Genomic DNA, 18,779 nt, shown 5'->3' with positions numbered 1-18,779 from the left:
ATGCGGCTATAGGGCACAAAATATCTTTGCTGTGCGCCATCGCTTTCTATAAAAAAAAATCTAAGCGAACGCTTATTAACCTACACCTCGTTGTATTCCATCTAATCACGTGGACTGTAATGTTTTTTCTAAATGCTGAGTAAACCAGTAATTAGCTTTACAAGTCGATGGTAAGTGGTTCAAGCGATTGTCCATCAATCAAATCTAATTATTACATAAACAATAAGTTTAGAAAAATATCAACATGAAAAACTATGCCAAAAAATAAAGATAAACATTTATTATTTGTTTAGTATGTGTCTTGACAGCACAATCTTGGACCCCAACAGAACACATAATGCCGACGATAAATAAAAGTTCTCACATAGAGAAATTTAGACCTTGATGGCGCAGTGTTGTTCGAAGCGGAGCGAAAGTCCAGTAATGTTATGGTTGGGAAAAGTGAAGCCTAGACGGAACACAAATATGAATTTAACTATATTTAATATGCAGAGTGAAGGATAAACACGAAAAACTTGAACCAAAGACAACCAACACATAATCACCATTAGGTAATTAAAACACTGTTTGGAACCAGATATGTTGACAATAAGTAACATTGATGCTCAAGAATAACGTCAACCTAGTTTGTGTTTAGCAGAGATCCACATTATGACAATCCGAGCAGAAGCAATTGTTTAACCGCACACACCTTATCTTAAGTCAACACTTAATCACACGACACTTCTCAAAATGCAAACGGTTGCCCGTAGTAACGATGACGTCATTAAAGAAAATGTGCCTCTCGTAAGTGGTGACGTCATTACAATCTATAGACCTACTTTGCGAAAATATCCGTGTTTGTACTTCCGTCTGTATTTGTTCATGTGTGTATATAGCAGTGTTTCCTAATTTGTTTTTACCTAACCCATTTACGAAACTATGGTGGATTTCCAGCAATTTACCAATAGTGGTGTCATATAATATTCCACCATATGCTATTCCACTAAATACTATTCCACTTCTACAATTTGCAGTTTGCGGCGTCATCGGCTTCGAATGTTACTGCGCATGCGCACTTTGGACTCCGGTAGTTTTACTCGATTCCGCATTCCTGCTTTAAAATTACATTTAAAATAGTGTTTTTTTAAAATTCAGTTATTAAGATAACTTTCTTCTTACAGTATATCATTGTTGTGCTAAGGATGTTTAGATAGTAAAGCAAAACACCCACAAGCGATCATTATTTATACCGTTCAGCATTTACAGTTCCACTCATAGTCTATTATTAGATATGTTCAAGTCAAGGATTACGCCTATCCTCGGTGTTTTAGCGTATTACCGGTGCTACAGCGTAGTAAGTACGCATCCTACAGCTGTGTACTACTTAGCACAAAGTTAGGCGAACTTCGAATCAGTCAACAAGATTGTTTGTCGACCGGTGGTTGCTGAGAGTGATTCCATGTCTTAGATAGCGACGCAAACATCAGATCGGTCATCGATCCAAGTTACAAGCGCTTTCCTGTCACTGGAGCTTGTTCCTAGAAGCGAACAGGATGTTAACTAACCGAGGCAAATACGAGCAGACGCAAATACATTCACTACTTCACTATCCGCATAGAGGATGGAAGGTTTTTGCTAAAGTGTTGATCTGATATTAAGCCTTACTGTTTTGCAACGAATAACTTTTTAAAATAGAGTAATAAGGTGGCATAGGGGCAGCTAAAAGATGGAACGAGGTTTTGTCAAAGTACTAAAGTGTTTAGCCTTGTTATTACGAAGTGCAAAACCATGAAAAATGGAGCAAGAAGGTGGTAAACAGACAGTTAAAGAGCTATAGATCACCTAGTTCAAATGCCTAAAACAACTAAAGTGTATAGCTTATTACCAGATGCAAAAAATGTATATTTACTATGCCAGCCACATCGACGGTGGTTTAAAGCACTTAAAAGTATTGAGTGTAATAATTTTGTTTTACTTTGATTATATCTTGGGTCATTGCTAGGGCGATTAGTTGGGCGATTAGTAGGGCGATTAGTAGGGTGATTATTTTTTGACTTGTCAAAATGAGTCAAAATTTTGTCAAAATTTACACGTGAGGTCAAAATTTGTCAAAATAATTTCAAGTCAAAATCCAATCAAAATGCACATAAATCGTGTACAAAATTGTAAAAAAAACTAAAGTCAGCTTTTTGAAAATGGTCGTTCAGTTATTTTGAAATTTATCTTTCATTTTATCAAAAAAATTTAGTTTGGATTTATGTTCAAAGTTATATCGAATGTGTTAACTTATGTTAGTAATATATAAATAGATTATATTAAAAATTTATGTCAAAGTCAACGAAGGCAAGTGAATCGACGTAATCCCAAAAAAGAAATTTCGACACGCACTTGTATCATCATCAGCTAATGTGGCTGGAATCTATTGAAACCTCACTTATAAGAGGCGAAATGTACCTGGAGGCAAACTTTAGGCAATTCTTTTACAGATTTGTGCATAGTGTACCCACCATATTTATATCTGTATATATTAAATTTAAGTAGTGAGTTTATTTTTTACACTTCATCTTATGTTCGGTTATTTTCACACGTTGTCCTAAATGCATTACCAGCGTTTTGCGTGCATACGATATTGCTGGGAGCTTTCACAAATTATTAGGAGTTAAGGAAGCTATACTTAAAGCGACATTGCCTTAATAACATATATAGGGCATTTTGCTGCAAACAGTATATTCAGCTTTATGCGTTACCCAGGAGTTTTTTTGCACTTAACGCATGACAAACCAGAAAAGCCTGATATATATAAAGGAATCAGGTGGCACTGTATAAAGACAGTTGTACAATTTGTCTACATACAGTACAGTGCCGCCTGATTTCTCTAATTAGAAATGACAAATACGGCCATTTACAAAGTTAGGTATATCAGTACACTTTACTGGTTTGGGTAGCTGAACGTTGTGCACAGTAACTTTATTAAGTCCTCGGATTTGCTAGGAAATGGCAAAGCAGTTACCTAAGATCAACATTATTAGTATTTATTGTATTTAGTATTTCTTTGTAAAACTGCTTAATACTAATTGAACTACTTAATTACTGCGCTTTGGAAAAAAATACTTACTCATTTTTCCCTGACAAGTATCGAAAACCGTACCGATCTATTGGCATAACGATATCGTTGGACGAAACATCTCGTAAATATCGCTTCTCGAAAAATTCTGCTTTACTGAGATTCGAACTCACGCCTTTGTTTTAATGCAATAATGCTCCGCCGACTGATTTAGTTACAGTTCAATTATAGCCTTGAGAATAGAACTCCATATAATTCAGAAGCTCTTTACCAGCGTGCTATTTGATTTTAATTTAAGCAAATCAACAAAAAGAACGGGCATAGTATATACTGAAAAAAAGTTCTTCAGGTACGTACAGAAAAAGCGATAAGATCTCTTGTCTCGCAATATTCTACCAATAAACATTACCGAGTTAGTTATTTTCTTGTTAGTGGCGATTTTTTTCACCCAAGTGTGAAGATTCGAACTTCACTGATGTTTAAGAGCAAAATCAAGGCTTAAATTCCTATAATTTGATATTGGATCGGCACCGATACCACCCTAGTATCGGACGAGTACCGAAAATACAAATTATTATCGGGTGTCCGCTCCTATCCGATTGTATCAAGCATCAATAAATAATATTCCTGAAATGATCACAGCTTGAGTTTACACGAAATGATTCCCAGTCCCTCTGCACAAAGTAAACATCGCGGAATATTGTGAGCGATTATATTGGTTTGGCGTCAAAACCTGGAATTATTTTGTTTTGTAAAATTTAGAGTTGATCGACAATATTCTATCCGACTCTATGGCGATGCTAGTTTATATTTTAGGTTTTTGGGATGACCATTAATTTCGTACCCGAACCAAAAAACGTGATAACGCTCGTAGATGGTTCCAGCAGTAAATCGGCTGACTTTTATGCTGCAGTTAATATATCGTTTTGGTAATATTTGTAATGTTGAAAATTAATAAAGAGCTTATAGGAACGTTCAAATTGATAGCTGGTCTTTGATACTACAACCTCCAACCATTATGTTGCTGTTTGTTAAATGGGAATGTATTTCCGGGTCATTTCAACTTCTGCCAATGGCGTGTTAGTCGTTCAATAACATCGTCGGTTTAAAACCCTTTAAGTCGCCGCCAGGAAATTGGCTAGACTACATGTATCTCTTGTAATCTCAAAAACCACAGGGTTAAGAGAATGAGTGGTTCGTATACACTGGACATGAGAAGCAAAGTATCATTTTACAAGGGGGAACTTGGGTTTAGAAAGCACGATTCTGTACTGAGGTCGCTATAGGGCAAGTCATTTATAAACAAAACTTAAATAGTATTCTAGAGAGTTAGTGGGTGGTCTGGGAAGGACTCTTTTTCAAAAATATTATTAAAGCTCAGTATTCTTTGTAGTTATCTGTTGTCACAAACCTCATTGCAAGTTAGTATATATTTCAATCGAGAGTGCCATGAGCTAACGGCACCACCAAAGTTGATTGACGGAACAATGTAAGTTATTTCGTCACAGTCAGAAAGACAAATCCTTGAGTGAACTACCCCAAAATTAAAACAAATATTCAGAGTTCTTAGAAATAAATAATAAAAATTTTAAAGCCTAGTGCCCCAGTTAGCATTACCTATCGTAAATTGGCATAAACTTTAATTAGAGCCGCCAGAGTTGTTTGTTGGAAGAGTGTTTGTTATTCCGTCACTGTCAAAAATAACCTGAGCGATTCAGCAATTTAAAAAAGAACAAGAAAAAAAATATAGAATGAATATCAAAACCGCTACAATCAAAAATCAAAAACAAATGTTTCATACTTCTGCAATTATTTTTTCAGATCGCGTTTTAGGATTCTCAGGAATTCGATTGTTACGTCATTTGCAGAGGTCAAATGTTCAAGGTCAAGATGCAGTTGTTGGAATCATTCTTCCTCTTAAACATTATTCCCATTGTGACGTCAACAGTGCTTTGTCCGTTCGAGTATCGTGACGTCATAGGAAGGCCGCGAGGCAAGAAGTTTTATTACGTCATAATTTTTTACGTTGTTGTGTCGTAACAATTGAAACGAGCTACTGAAAAATTTAAAATGTGAAAAACGTTAAAAATTAAACAGAAAAAGTATTTTTTACTGTTTTACTTGTTTTAGTAGAAAAGTGTAATTTTATTAATTCATTTAGAATTAGTTTCATGTAACTAAGGCAATTTAAAAAATATTTTAACTAAAAATAAAAATATGAGTTTTTAAATATTGAAAGATATGTAATCAACATATTAAATAAAATAATGCAAATCCAAATATCTAACCCTTTGTGCTGTTCAGGTGAATATCACCTTGCTGGAAATCCAAGTAGAGAATACAACAAAACAGAAGGAAGCAACTTAACGCTGAGATGCGGACATTTCATCTACAACAACAGCAGCCCTCCTGTGGCTAGAGTGAGGTGGTTCAAGGATGGGAGGTTGCTGGTGCCAAGACCACACAAGGTGGGGTTAACTGGGGTTTTGGGGTTAACGGTTTAATACCGTGGTGTGGGGTTAACAAAAGAGGTGGGTTAGCGAGATATATTTATCATACCACACCAAAGCAAAATTATTTTTCGGTTTGCTAAGTTCTCTACTTTGTTTAATGTTTATAAATCAAGGTTTTTGCAAAATATATGATTGTATTATACAGCAAGTAAATAAATGTAAATAATAAATTATAATCGCTTGGTGCGTCGCAAATCTAATAAACTTTTCTAAAAACGTCGCAAAAATATTAAAGTTTTGAAACTACTAACATAAATAAAAGGATTCAAAAGTTTTGACCAACTAACACTTAACACCCATCCGCTAGGTGGAGATATCTGGGTGCCGCCGGAACCCCCCACTTTTGGGGGTAAAGTTGAAGGTGACCCACCTGACCTTGGGTGAATCGGGGGTCTACTCGTGCCGGGTGTTCCTCAACCGGAGCCGGGGAATCACCCAACCACCCCTGATCAGTGACGACTTCAAGATTTGGATCAAATCGAGTGAGTTGAACAACTGTTGGTTAAGAAAATGTAGAAGGATTATTGTAATTCAGCAAAAGCTGATTCTCAAAGAACGGTGAAGACCTAGGTTTAAAACCCACATAAGTTAAAGTTGGTGTATAATTTCACTTAGTAATGTATTTCAAAGCCTGAAAGGTCGAGTTAATCGACATCATCTTGATTAAGACATTTCCGATACTTGCTTGTAAATTAACTGATCATGATGCAAGTGCGTATTTTTTGGGCTTTGACATTCATTATTAAGTTGAATTGAACGCCAATTTTTTTACAGTTCTGTGACGTAACTACGGTTATGTGACGTAACGACGGTTTTGTGACGCTACAGTTCTGTGGCGTAAATATGTCCCTGTTAACACACTTAAGGAATTGAAAAAGCATCCATGAAACCATCATCACCAATATGGCTTTTGTTAAGCTTATATTCATGCAAGGGGCATTTTATTTTAAACCTACAAACTATAGAGCACATTTGTTAAGTATGGATGCAATAAAATGTTGAACGTTGTAATTTGTCTCAAGAGTTTCGACAAAATCAACCAACAATTGAAGAAAGTACTCCATTGTCGGAAATACCAACAACAAGAAACACTACAACAACAAATACTACAGAAACAACAGCAACAATCGCATTTTATGGAAACAACACAACGGAAGGTTAGAACACTTCATGCATCTGAAACCAAATGTTTTTGACAAGACTATTTCTAATATATGCATGTGTCTCAAGCTTCTGTGCCGATACGAAGTGGTGGCAAATTAAAGCAATAGTAGGAAACATTAATTCTTAAGGTTTATAAAAGTGTTGGCCTAATAATCTAGAAATAATAATTGAACGTTTTAATTTTATTTGTTCCGTTTGTTTGAGCATAACAATGACGTCATTTGATAACGAATCGAATCGTGATATTTTTTGTGCAAAGTATTGGTCATCGGAATGAAATATCGAGTATCGAACTCCCTTTTTTCAACAAGCTTTAGGACAGGGTCAGCGGTAATTCCCCCATTCATAGGGTAAATCGTTGTTACGTCACAACCAGAGGGTCGACTTTAAAAAAAAGCGAGAAAAATGTGAAGAAATACTTTCAAACCAATATAGGAAAGAAGTCTGGTGTTGGTATCCCTATAGCTTTAATAGTTTAACCTTGTGGTTATGGCTTCGATGCAATTGACGCCATTTTGTGTCTCAGCTGACCCGATGACGCACGTGGTGGTTGTCGTGGTAACAGTGGTGGTGATCTTCCTGGTGGCATCCGGAGCGATCCTGATCAGGTGGGAGAGATGCGAGGAGATGAAGAGGAGGATTTGCTCCAAGGAGGAGGAGGCGGGTCACGTGACTAGCAAGGAGTGGGAAATCAAGGAGGGAAAACAATGCTTCGTGGTAAACTTAATTGGTGTCACAACAACAACTACCATATATGGGGGGTGATAAAATGTTAAGCTCCTCCGGTAATTATGTTTGAAAACAATGATTTGTGGCCATTAATATTTCAGCATCTAACAGAATTATATATGATTTATGTGTCCTAGCTTTAGAACCCTGGGTTGTTTGTTTTCAAAATACTTCTTCGTTGTAATCTTTCCTGTAATCGAAGTAAATTTCCCCACATTTAACATCAATAACAAAACAAATAGCAAAACATTTTTGGTACATTTACTATTATAAACACCGTTGGTTTAACTCAATTGTTCGTAGCTACCATTAGGTAATGTACAAAGCTATACCGTGTCGACGTCATCATATGTGACGTCACCACCTACTGACGTCATGTCTTGCAGGAGTCGGAGTACGTGAACGAGGAAAGGTACAAGAGTTTGTTTCCTTCGATTGATGACGAAGAATGGAAGATGTTGAAGCAATCCCAAGTGGCTAGAGAAAGGTCGGTTGTTAATGTAAAGCAAACATTAGAAGCTGGCTACGCTGTGTGACTTGTACCGTTAATGACTTAGGTTCAAGTGACTTGACTTTAAATTACTTGTATCGTCAATGACTTAAGTTCAAATGACTTGACTTGAAATGACTTTACTTAAGCCATTTGGACAAATGACTTGGGTTGAAATTGATTTCATTTACCATTCTATCTATTTAGGGTTTTTCTCAATTTGTGGACATAAACAATTTTTGCTTGCTATATGTTTTTTGTTATATTTTACATAGTAATTGCTCATACGCGGACGTGTTTAACAATGTAATAATTTGACTTAATCTAATATTGACTTGGTTTTAGCAACTAATGACTTTGACTGGGGCTTGATTCGTTATTTTTGAAAAAGACTTGAATTTAAGTTAAAGTTTTCATTGAAGGAAAAGCACTGCAACGTCATTTCATCTTAATATTCATTAGTTTGCATGATTGCAATATTATTGTGTTTTCATAGCTTGTATCGTTAATGACTTTAAATGACTTTAAATGACTTGACCGGACTGCTTTAGGTAAAATATTCAGCGTGTTTAAATGCTGCACCATCTTGAATTGTGTTTTAATCGTGTATTTAAGTGCATCTGCGTAGGTAAGTTACAAGGGAAGCTCATTCCACGGATTTTTTATAAAGCTACATATAGAGGAAGTCAAACTTTTGCTTTTTTTGACCTGATAAAGCACGGCTGCGCGATTTAGTTTGCATAATTACAATAATATTGTTGTTGTTGGTCCAGTGTGAAGTGTGACGTTGAGTTCTCGATGCCGATTGTCCTCGGTACAGGAAACTTCGGCCACGTGTACAGAGGAGAGGTCACCTTCAAGGACGGGAGCAAGAAGCTGTGTGCAGTCAAGCGTTTAAACGGTAAGACAGTGTGCAGTCAAGCGTTTATAAATATATGAAGTCTTGGAATTATATTTCGTTTTATTACAGACACTTATCGAACCCCAAGTCTTTGCAATTACATCACAACTGATAATGAATTTTTAAAAGCCCAGAGGATCGAGCAAATCGACTTCATTTAATTAAAAAGTTTTCGATCGAACATGTATCATCTTCAGTTAATGTGACTTGGAATTACGTCCCAACATTTAATAGTGATATTTTAATTTACTTCTCAGTCACATTAACTGAAGATTATAAGTTTGTTCGTATCTAAACGTCTTAATCAAGATGATGTCGATTTAGTGGGCCTTTTTGACTTTTTGACGATTCATTGTCAAGCTACATTGCACATCCGTTTCTAGTGCACACATATGTTTCAACTATTTACACAGATACTTGGTATTAACTTGCTTGTTGTAAACACTCATGTTATTGTATTTCTTCCCGATAGTTAGTTTGAAAATAATTATTTTACAGACACTTACAAGTTATAACTTCTTGTTACAGACACTTACAAACCTCAGGAGTTGGGACATTTCCTCAAGGAAGCCACGACCTTGCTCAAAGCTGGAGGTCACTGCAACGTCATTTCCTTGGTGGGGAGCGTCCTTCTTGACGCAATATCCGACGCGGTGAGTGATTGTGACGTAATGTCCGGTCTGCACTACGATTTCCCTTAATCTTAAACCCAAACTTCCATTAATTCCTGAACCAATATTCTAACTCAACCCATTACCCACAAATAACCCCAAACAGGGGCAAAAAATCCGGTGCAAAAACGTCACATAACCTCTGCCCACAGTTTTAGGTCTTATTCGGGTGAATTTAGGACTTACTACTGGTTATGGACGTATTCGTTGGTTTGTTACTTATTTTTAAAGGTTTAGAGTTATTAGTAATATTCTGGATTTAGGTCTTATTCCGACGTGTTTCGCTAATAGACCGTCGTAGATATTACGGCGTATTTGCCTTTATTATTTCTTATTGTGTGTTCAACCTCGTATGCGTCAAGGTTAAGCTCCGACAGGTTTTAACGATACAAATCTTCTTGTATCATTCTAAAGCCTTGTTTCTCAACCAGGGGCACCCCAAGAGGTGGGTGAACTGTTCGAAGGGGTTCGAGAATTGTTCCAAGGGTTTTGGGGAAGCTAAATCCAACACAAAAAATGCCTTACTGTATTTTATCTCATTGTAAAAGCCTCGTTACATAAATGTTTGCTAAAGACTTTAAATGTCGCAATGGAAGGCATAGCTTTGGTTTGTGGTTGTAGTTAAACGTAAAGAGATGTTTGTGTTCGTGGATCAGAAGGTGACATTACGTAAGAGTTTAAATATAACGTTTGTTTATCCTGACACATTATAACCTTCTCGTGTTGGGGTCTTATATCAATAACAAGTTCTAAAGTTATAGCCTGTTTTCTTGTAACAGACTATCCCTCTGTATTATGTGTCTACTTTATGCTGTTATATATAGTTGTGTGTAATTGTGGTAATAACAACATCCCGGTTTATTATGTGGTTACCAATACGAAGAATCATATAATTTAACTGTGATTGATTTATCAACAACTTTTGGCAAAGTTTGTGAAATAAATGTTTTTATGCTTTGGAGCGTTAGATAAAGATAAATTGACTTTATTGTTGTAAATCTGACATTGGTTGCAGTACTTGTTGTATACCTTGATTGAATGTTTGTTATTGTTGGTTTTTTGTTTATATTTTTATACTATTGTTTTTGTTGTTATGGTCGTTATTTAGGGCAAATCAGAACATTGTTTAAGGAAAAGGCTGTTATTGTTTTTATATTGTTGTTATAATATTGTAATTGTATTATTGTTGTTAAGGTCAAGGCAGAATATTGTTTGAGCAGAATTGCTGTCGTTGTTGTATTGTATTATTTTTATTGTGTTATTATAGTTTTACTATTGTTGTAGGGCAAGGCTGAGGAGTGTTTGAGGAGAATTGTTGTTGTATTATTGTTGTTGTAATAGTTTTGCTGTCGTTGTATTATCATTGTTATTATTGTTGTAGGGCAAGACTGAAGATTGTTTGAGAAGAATTGCTGCTGTTGATGTATTGTTATTGTTCTAAAATTGTTGTTATTGTAATATTGTTGTTACATTATTGTTGTTGTTGTAGGGCAAGGCTGAGGATTGTTTACGGCGGCCTCCGATTCTTTTGATGGAACTCGCTGCTGAAGGAAACCTCAAGAATTATTTGAGCGAGAGAAGGTGAGCAGGGGTAGAAATGAGGGGGTAAAACACAATACAGGGGTAGAAATGAGGGGGTAAAGCACAATACAGGGGTACAAATGAGGGGGTAAAACACAATACAGGGGTAGAAATGAGGGGGTAAAGCACAATACAGAGGTCGAAATGAGTGGGGGAGAAAATAATACAGGGGTAGAAATGAGGGGAATAAAACACAATACAAGGAAATGAGACGTTGGCAACAGGGATAACATTTTTGTCTAACGGACAAGATGTTTTCAATCGCACATAAATAAACTGACGATAGCAGCAGTTAATTTCAGTAGGTTAAGTTAAAAATAATTAAAAAAAATAAATAAATAAATAAATAAATAAATAAAATAATTTAAAAAAATTGTTATGCAAGGCTTACAACTACAAAAAAGTTTACAAACCCGAGTGAAATAAACAATTAAACTTTTTTAAAGTATATTTCACCCCAAACGGCATATTCAGTTTCTTACAAACTTATATTCAATTATTTTTATCGGAAAGCTAACCTTGTTTTACTTGCTCGAAAAAGCACATTACGTAGAATATAGATTCAAAGTCAAAACTCTTGCAATATATGCCGAAGCATTTAACAAATAAACCGCGCGGTAATTCGTTGAATCGTTTTAACGGCGTTTTGATTGACAGTTACAGGAAGCCATAAGCGCTAATGCTAACATGGAGCAACAACATGTGTTGGAGTTAATTAAGCCACGCTTTTCTATAGGGATAAATATATCATATGCAGTTTAATCAGTAGGCTTCGGTGCCAATTACTTATAAACAATAAAAAAAAACATTTGGAGCATATTTGGCGCCACACCGAACCGCAACCTCGAGTTTTATAGATTGACTAGTTTCAGACGTCTCTTTATGACGTAAATTTGTGACATCATCTTTAACATTTTTTATGTGTTCCGGTAAGAAAATTATTGTATTTTCACCTCTGCCAATTAGACATGCGTTTGTATTTAACAGTAAATGAAAAACAAATGACGCGGAATAACAAATTCGGAAATACTGTTACACTTTTATTTACATTTTTGTCTTTTAATTCCAAAAAATCCTGTATATTTGCTTGAGTATAAGCCCATTTGGTTTAACATCCAGTTGTTAAAGTAAAAAAAAAATAATTGCGTTATACTTAGATAATTATTCATCGTTCACGTAGAAAATTATTCCACTATCACCGCCGCAAGTAAAACAAACGTTTGTAAAATTTCATGCGTGCCGATCAAGAAAATTATTGTATTTTCAACTGACAACATACGTGTGAAGTGTGTGTATTTTCAACTGACAACATACGTGTGAAGTGTGTGTATTTTCAACTGACAACATACGTGTGAAGTGTGTGTATTTTCAACTGACAACATACGTGTGAACTGTGTGTATTTTCCACTGACAACATACGTGTGAACTGTGTGTATTTTCAACTGACAACATACGTGTGAACTGTGTGTATTTTCCACTGACAACATACGTGTGAACTGTGTGTATTTTCAACTGACAACATACGTGTGAACTGTGTGTATTTTCCACTGACAACATACGTGTGAACTGTGTGTATTTTCAACTGACAACATACGTGTGAACTGTGTATTTTCTTCAGGTTGGACCCAGATGAGATTGCTCAACACAACGAGTCGATGAAGTCGAACAACTTCGCTTGTGGCAAGGAACTAACACTCAAGGACCTTATGTCGTTCACATACCAATGTGCAAGGGGAATGCAGCACCTCTCAAACCAAAGCGTGAGTGAAAAGTATAAATCGAAGATGTGCACTAACAGACTAAAAAAAAATTATTTTAATTTTTTTAATTTCAAAAATTACCTTTTCTATATTGGACGAAATTTCTTATTTTTTTGTTTGTTTTGTCAGAACCTAGATTCTTTGAAATAAATCTTTAGGTTTTTTTGGAAATAATTTTTTAAGCTTTTAGGTTTTTTATTTAATTTAATGTGATTTAGATTGCAAAATTATTGTCAATACTTATATTGTGGGGCTGGTTTTTAAATTTTGTCTTGAAAAATTATTTTTTTTATCTCAATTTCTTGCTTTTAGAGCTTTTTGTTGTGAGATATTATATTTAACTTGTAGATAATCCACCGTGATTTAGCGGCTCGTAATGTTCTTGTGACGAGCAACAAAGTTATCAAGATCGCTGACTTTGGTTTATCGAAGCACATGAGGAACTTACAACAGGAATATTACAAAGTACACAGTCCAGCGGTAAGTTACTGTAGACCTTGGTAAACGTTCAACGTTATAAGGGTCGACAAAGCACATCCAGGCTGTAAGCTACTGTAGAGCTGGTTAAACTTGGGTCGTACAACAAGTAATAAGGGTTACCCGGCTAATAAAGTAGTTTAAAGTTAAATAAAATCACTTATAGGTGTTTGCGTACTCTGCAAGAAGCCACTTCACAAGATTGTTTATCCGGCCGAGAAAGTAAATCAAAGCAATGTACAATCACACCAGTTTGAATCGATGTATAATTTCGTATGTATGCTAACCCAATAGAGCCGGGCAAATAGACATCAGCTCTTTCATAAGTTATTTATCCGGCTAACAAAGTGATTTTAAAAGATTGGAAAATATAGAATGGGTTTAATGCAACTTGGGGAAATTAAATTTAATAACAAAACCCAAAATCAATGTGTAATCATTAATGTGTGTATGAGTACCCAGGCGAGCAAATAGTGGCCTCCTTATTAAATAGGAGAAGACAAGGCGAAATGTTTCGTTTAAAGACTTAACACGTAGAGCAGTGGTTCTCAACCGGGGTGCCGCGGCGCCCTGGGGTGACATTTCTAATACTCAAGGATGCTGATAGGTAATAAAGAATTTTTAGAAATCTGATATTCGCCAACTCTTACAATTTTTGTGTAAGATTGGAATGGAATAAATCCAACTATACCTTTTTATACGTTGTGTAGAGTTGACGTGTGTTGTTCCAGGTCCGTTTATTGTGACATTCTAGTGGATTACCTACGGAAAAATCTTGTAGGGTGCCGCAATCTATTTATTATTTCTGAGGGATGCCGCTAGATATAAAAGGCTGAGAAACACTGACCTTAAGGGTCGCAACAAATGTTTTTGGCCAGCCCCTGCTATATTTATTTTCTGGTAACTCTTGACCTTATTGATAGACTTGCCTGAGTTCAAAATCTCTCTTATCTTGTCGCCGAGTGCAATTCGTGTTGTACAAGTTTTAAGTAGGACTAGTGGCTAGTAGTAAACATGTTGACGATTACTAGAGTGCTTCTTGACCGCGCAAATAAATGCACTCCACACATGCGATTTAAATGTTCTTTGTTACTCTACTTAGAAACTGACGATGCAAGTTTAGGCGAAATATATTCTTTTAAATAAATGTTTAATCCTGTGTTTTACCCGGGTTTATAATTTATTTTATTGTTCACTGTGTATACTGACCGACAAGCAGAAACCTGCCGACAATAGTTTCGGATTCCATTATCTTACTTACAAATGTATTGCTGTTTCTTTGCTCCTCGCCATGTGATCTAATATTTTAGTTTAGTCGCATATTGGTTAATTACTTGTTGCATCAATATTTTAACTTCAGGGCCATAACGTTAACCCCTTGTAAATAATTTGCTATCTATATTGCTTAATGCCATTTAAATGAAATAAATATTAGAAGCTCTGATGACAATATTTACGCAAAAAAAATGTAACATAATAGTGTTTAAATGTATAGGTCATTGTTAAACCCAATCACGACTTTAATTAAACCCTTAGGCATAGTTCGGCAACTTTAGCCCAGTAAAAAAGGAAATGTGAGTGTAGAAAATGACATAAACCAGGAAAATTACAGCAGTAAACTAATAATGTTTCCATTGATATAATTCCTTGTTTATATAGGTTGATATACTTACTTGTTGATGTAATTCCTTGTTTATATAGGTTGATATACTTACTTGTTGATGTAATTCCTCGTTTATTTCCAGATGGCTCCAGCCAAGTGGACAGCACCTGAAGCACTTTGGGACAACAAGTTCTCGGTCAAATCTGACGTGTAAGTCACAACTTTGTGGATATAATGTCGCTAATACGATTTAGTTAAACCATTTTGTTTTATCCCCAAATTCGTCGCGATTTTTTTCACATGTCACAAATACGCCATGTTGCGCAATTATTTATGAAAATAGGGAAATAGTTATGCCAGTATCTTACTACATACGTGTATGCAGAAAACATTTGTTGTAACATAATATGACCAAAATACGCTTCCTTAAGTCCTTTAAGGTTAGATTAAAGTTAATGTACATGCATGTTTAGGTATATGAAGTGTTGGTACTAGGCATCATATTAATCTGAAAAAGCTACTTTGGCAATTATAATTATTAGATAAGCTTTTTGTTTGTTTGTATGTGTATGCAAGTTTTATTCTGGTACAATTGGATTAAAATCATTTACATTCTATTGCTGGTTTTGATTTACAAATAATAGATTATTTATTTAAAATATTTTTATTTTTAATTTATTTTTACTTCAATATTAAACGTGTTTCTATAAATCAGTTATTTTTTTTTGATATTTCGACCATAATACGAGTGTTTCCGTTCGTTTCAGTTGGTCTTACGGAGTTCTAATGTGGGAGATCTTCTCAATGGGAAGTCAACCTTACCAGGGAATCCCGATCTCACAACTCTACAAGAAACTCACACTCGGGTACAGACTCCCACCACCTTCTCTATCAACAGAAGCAATGTGAGTAGAAAAGATAGATATAGTCTAATCGAGGTGGATGGGGGCATTAGGCCATGCCCCAAGCTATTTTTCTTGCAAATTCACATTGCAATGAGTATACTTTCTCCACAAGTTTTGTTCGAGACTGTCAATATAAGTATTTTAGGCAATATACAAATCTTATGAACGTGTCTTATGCGTCACGTCTGCATTTAAATTAGAGGTTAAGCCAATTTAAAACGAATAAACGCATTTTTTATCACATACTTGTTTTGTTCGCAGCTACAAAGTGATGAAATGTTGTTGGTCGTGGGAATCTCAAGCAAGACCAGAGTTCAAAGATCTTGTTTTGTTCTTCGATGGATCTCTCATATCAGTTTCCCAGGTTTGGACATTATCAGCCCTAATGTTTGAGCATTGCGAGATTTAATGATATGAGTGAATATAAAATGCACAATTGTACATCTAGTTAATCGGCAATGTTTGTAATAAGTTGCATACCTCGTAATAACTTATTAGAAATTTTAAAAGTGAATTTTACTGTAAATAGGACATTTAGTGAATTTGCAATCTTTGCAATAAGCTGTTTAGGTTCCTAAATATTATTTCGCATTTATTATTTAAACATTTATTCCTTCGACCAAACGAGCGGTAGTAAGTTGTTATTACTCACATCAACTCTTAGCGTGCAACTCTTTACTCGGTAACTAACTCGCAACCCACAATTAAATCGCTTTTTAAATTTGTAAATCACAGTTGTAATTGCTTTAAATTAAAAAAACTCACTTACTCGTAAACTCTCTAATTACTTAACTCTAGCTAACTTTACTTTTAAATTACTTAACTCTGAACACAAATAATCGTTACTCAACGCTCGTAACTCTACTTGTCCAACTTTTTACTCATATAACTCGTATTTAGGTTGCCGAAAAAAGTTGATCCCTGTTAAAAAAAAAAAACATTAACCGTTATGCATTAGCCGATACGTATGCTGACGGGTTCATTGCGGTTGGCCACATTTGTAGTGGAAAAACCTAAACGTAATTGGAGCGACAAACGCGTCACAGATTAATTGTTTTGTTGAAAATTAAAATACAATATTTTCAAATGGTAGTTTTTATATAATCAATACTTAAATCTATTCTTTACTCACCAACTCTTTACTCACTTGTAATTTACTCTTTCCACCAGCCTTACGTTGACTTCAACCACCAGCGAGTGGACTCAGCTCTCACCTCAACCAGCACCGACTCTTACTCCAAAACCATTTCGTCGGAAAACTCGGGTTCAGACTCGGTCTTCGAGTTCACCGACTCGTCGTCAGGTGAGTTCATCAAAAGCTGGAAACTAAGAATAGTGAAAATATCGCGTAAACGAGTTGTTGAACAATGGGCATTGTTTCGTAAAACAGTAGACCAGGTGTGGGGAAAAGTTTTTTTTTTAGATAACGTTTAAAATTAGATTGAAACGTGGCGTAAATAAGAAGTAATCTTTAAATTAGAGAAAGTATCGCGTAAACGAGTTCTTGGACAATGGGCATTGTTTTGCCAAAAAAAATTTGATTTATCAAACGAAATTAAGTTAATCTATGAGGGTTGATATCGTGATTTAAATATGAAGTCCAGCTTTCTAGCGTTATCTCGCCTACAGGTCGAAACCTTACTTTGTCAAGTTCCGACGGTCGTGAGTTCGAATCGCGCAAGAGGCTGAATTAAGTTAAGCGATCTTGTTTGATAAACAACAGAAAGCTATTTTTGCGACTATAACGTTATATTTTAGTGAACATAACAACATACTTAGTATTGAAGGAGGAAAAAAAATGTTAACAATTTTTTGCATATTTAATAGCTTATCAATTATCGAGAATACTCTTACTAGTTATATGTCAAACAATTAAAACAAATAAAATTTCATGACTTATTCTTTTCTAAATAAACGGGATTTTATTTTGACAAACTTCCAGGATGTGTGACGGACAACGAGGGGAACACAAAGGATTCAGCGTGCTTCACTATGACGTCACAAGACGCTATTGTTGCGAAAGAAGAGGTAAATTGCGACCAGTTTGTCTTCAACGAGCTCGTGAACCCACTTTATGAGGAATCTTATGTTGAAGGTTGGTTTAGAAATAAATGTTTTATATTTCCAAACAACGACACACTGGCCAAATCAAGCCCGCGGCGCATTTTCCTAATAAATATAAAGTACATAATATTGTCGAAGGTAATTCAAACTAAATTTCGATGAATTTTTACACTGAACAATTATATACGCCCACTGCACTTTTTATTGCCTAGTCCTTTATAGTTTTCAATTTACCATAATCAATTGAATGAAGTGCGACATAAACATCCGGCCAACAACTGTCAATCCTAAGTTACCGGTATATTCTTCCACATTAAGAGCAATTAAAAAAAAAATATATATATAGTTTATTTTTAGATCAATTGGTTTGTAAAATAACAAGTCACTTTAGTAGCCAACGCGATCAGAAAAGATTGAGAACCAGTGCGTTGAAGTATAATTACCACACTACCTTCACAAAAGTGCATTGAGGTCCAGTTAATTTTCGTTTCTTGTTTCAGAATCACCAGAAGCACGAAACGAAGCAATGAAGCAAGTTTAGTGAATCATTCTTAACCTTATTCTGCTGTTTCGACTTACAGTGGTGTTCAAGTCAATAGATGAATCTCGTGGATTCTTAAAACTATTTCCAAGATGAAGAAATTAGGAAAGCCAAAGTGGCAGTGTTGGAATGACTTGACTTGTACAAGTATATCGGGAAAAATGATTTGACTTTAGACATTTTGAAGGGACTTGTTTAAAACACTGCAAAGTGAATTAAGTTGTGAAGATTCGTGAGAAACAATTTTCGTAATTGTGACTTACATCAGAGATGGAAACAAAAAAATATTTTGTTGATAGGAAACACGACCATAAAGTGGCTTGCAGATCAAGTT

The 18,779-nt window shown here is 35.3% G+C and overlaps 1 protein-coding gene across 1 annotated transcript; it reads left to right on the top strand.

The window, feature by feature from the left end:
- Positions 1-4,936: 4,936 nt before the first annotated feature.
- LOC146157975 (uncharacterized) lies at positions 4,937-18,445 on the top strand. The gene is made up of 16 exons (XM_083383604.1): positions 4,937-5,039; positions 5,351-5,514; positions 5,867-6,041; positions 7,250-7,440; positions 7,839-7,939; positions 8,716-8,843; positions 9,372-9,511; positions 11,016-11,095; positions 12,714-12,855; positions 13,204-13,335; positions 15,078-15,145; positions 15,703-15,840; positions 16,102-16,204; positions 17,011-17,143; positions 17,783-17,935; positions 18,405-18,445. Exons 1-16 carry the CDS (start codon positions 4,937-4,939, stop codon positions 18,443-18,445), a joined length of 1,992 nt encoding a protein of 663 aa, XP_083239730.1.
- The last annotated feature ends 334 nt before the right edge of the window (positions 18,446-18,779 follow it).

The sequence above is a fragment of the Ascidiella aspersa genome, chromosome 3 (assembly GCF_963924565.1).
Source record: "Ascidiella aspersa chromosome 3, kaAscAspe10.2, whole genome shotgun sequence".
Lineage (NCBI taxonomy): Eukaryota > Metazoa > Chordata > Ascidiacea > Phlebobranchia > Ascidiidae > Ascidiella > Ascidiella aspersa.
Note: the sequence above shows the minus strand (reverse complement) of the source record. Positions and strands in the feature narration are given on the sequence as shown.

Bases quoted from the DNA above. Each gene is read 5' to 3' on its own strand.
- LOC146157975 (XM_083383604.1), top strand. From the start codon at position 4,937: ATGCAGTTGTTGGAATCATTCTTCCTCTTAAACATTATTCCCATTGTG. The intron at 7,441-7,838 runs GTAAACTTAATT...CATGTCTTGCAG, and splicing joins AGGGAAAACAATGCTTCGTG to GAGTCGGAGTACGTGAACGA. The intron at 17,144-17,782 runs GTGAGTTCATCA...ACAAACTTCCAG, and splicing joins GTTCACCGACTCGTCGTCAG to GATGTGTGACGGACAACGAG.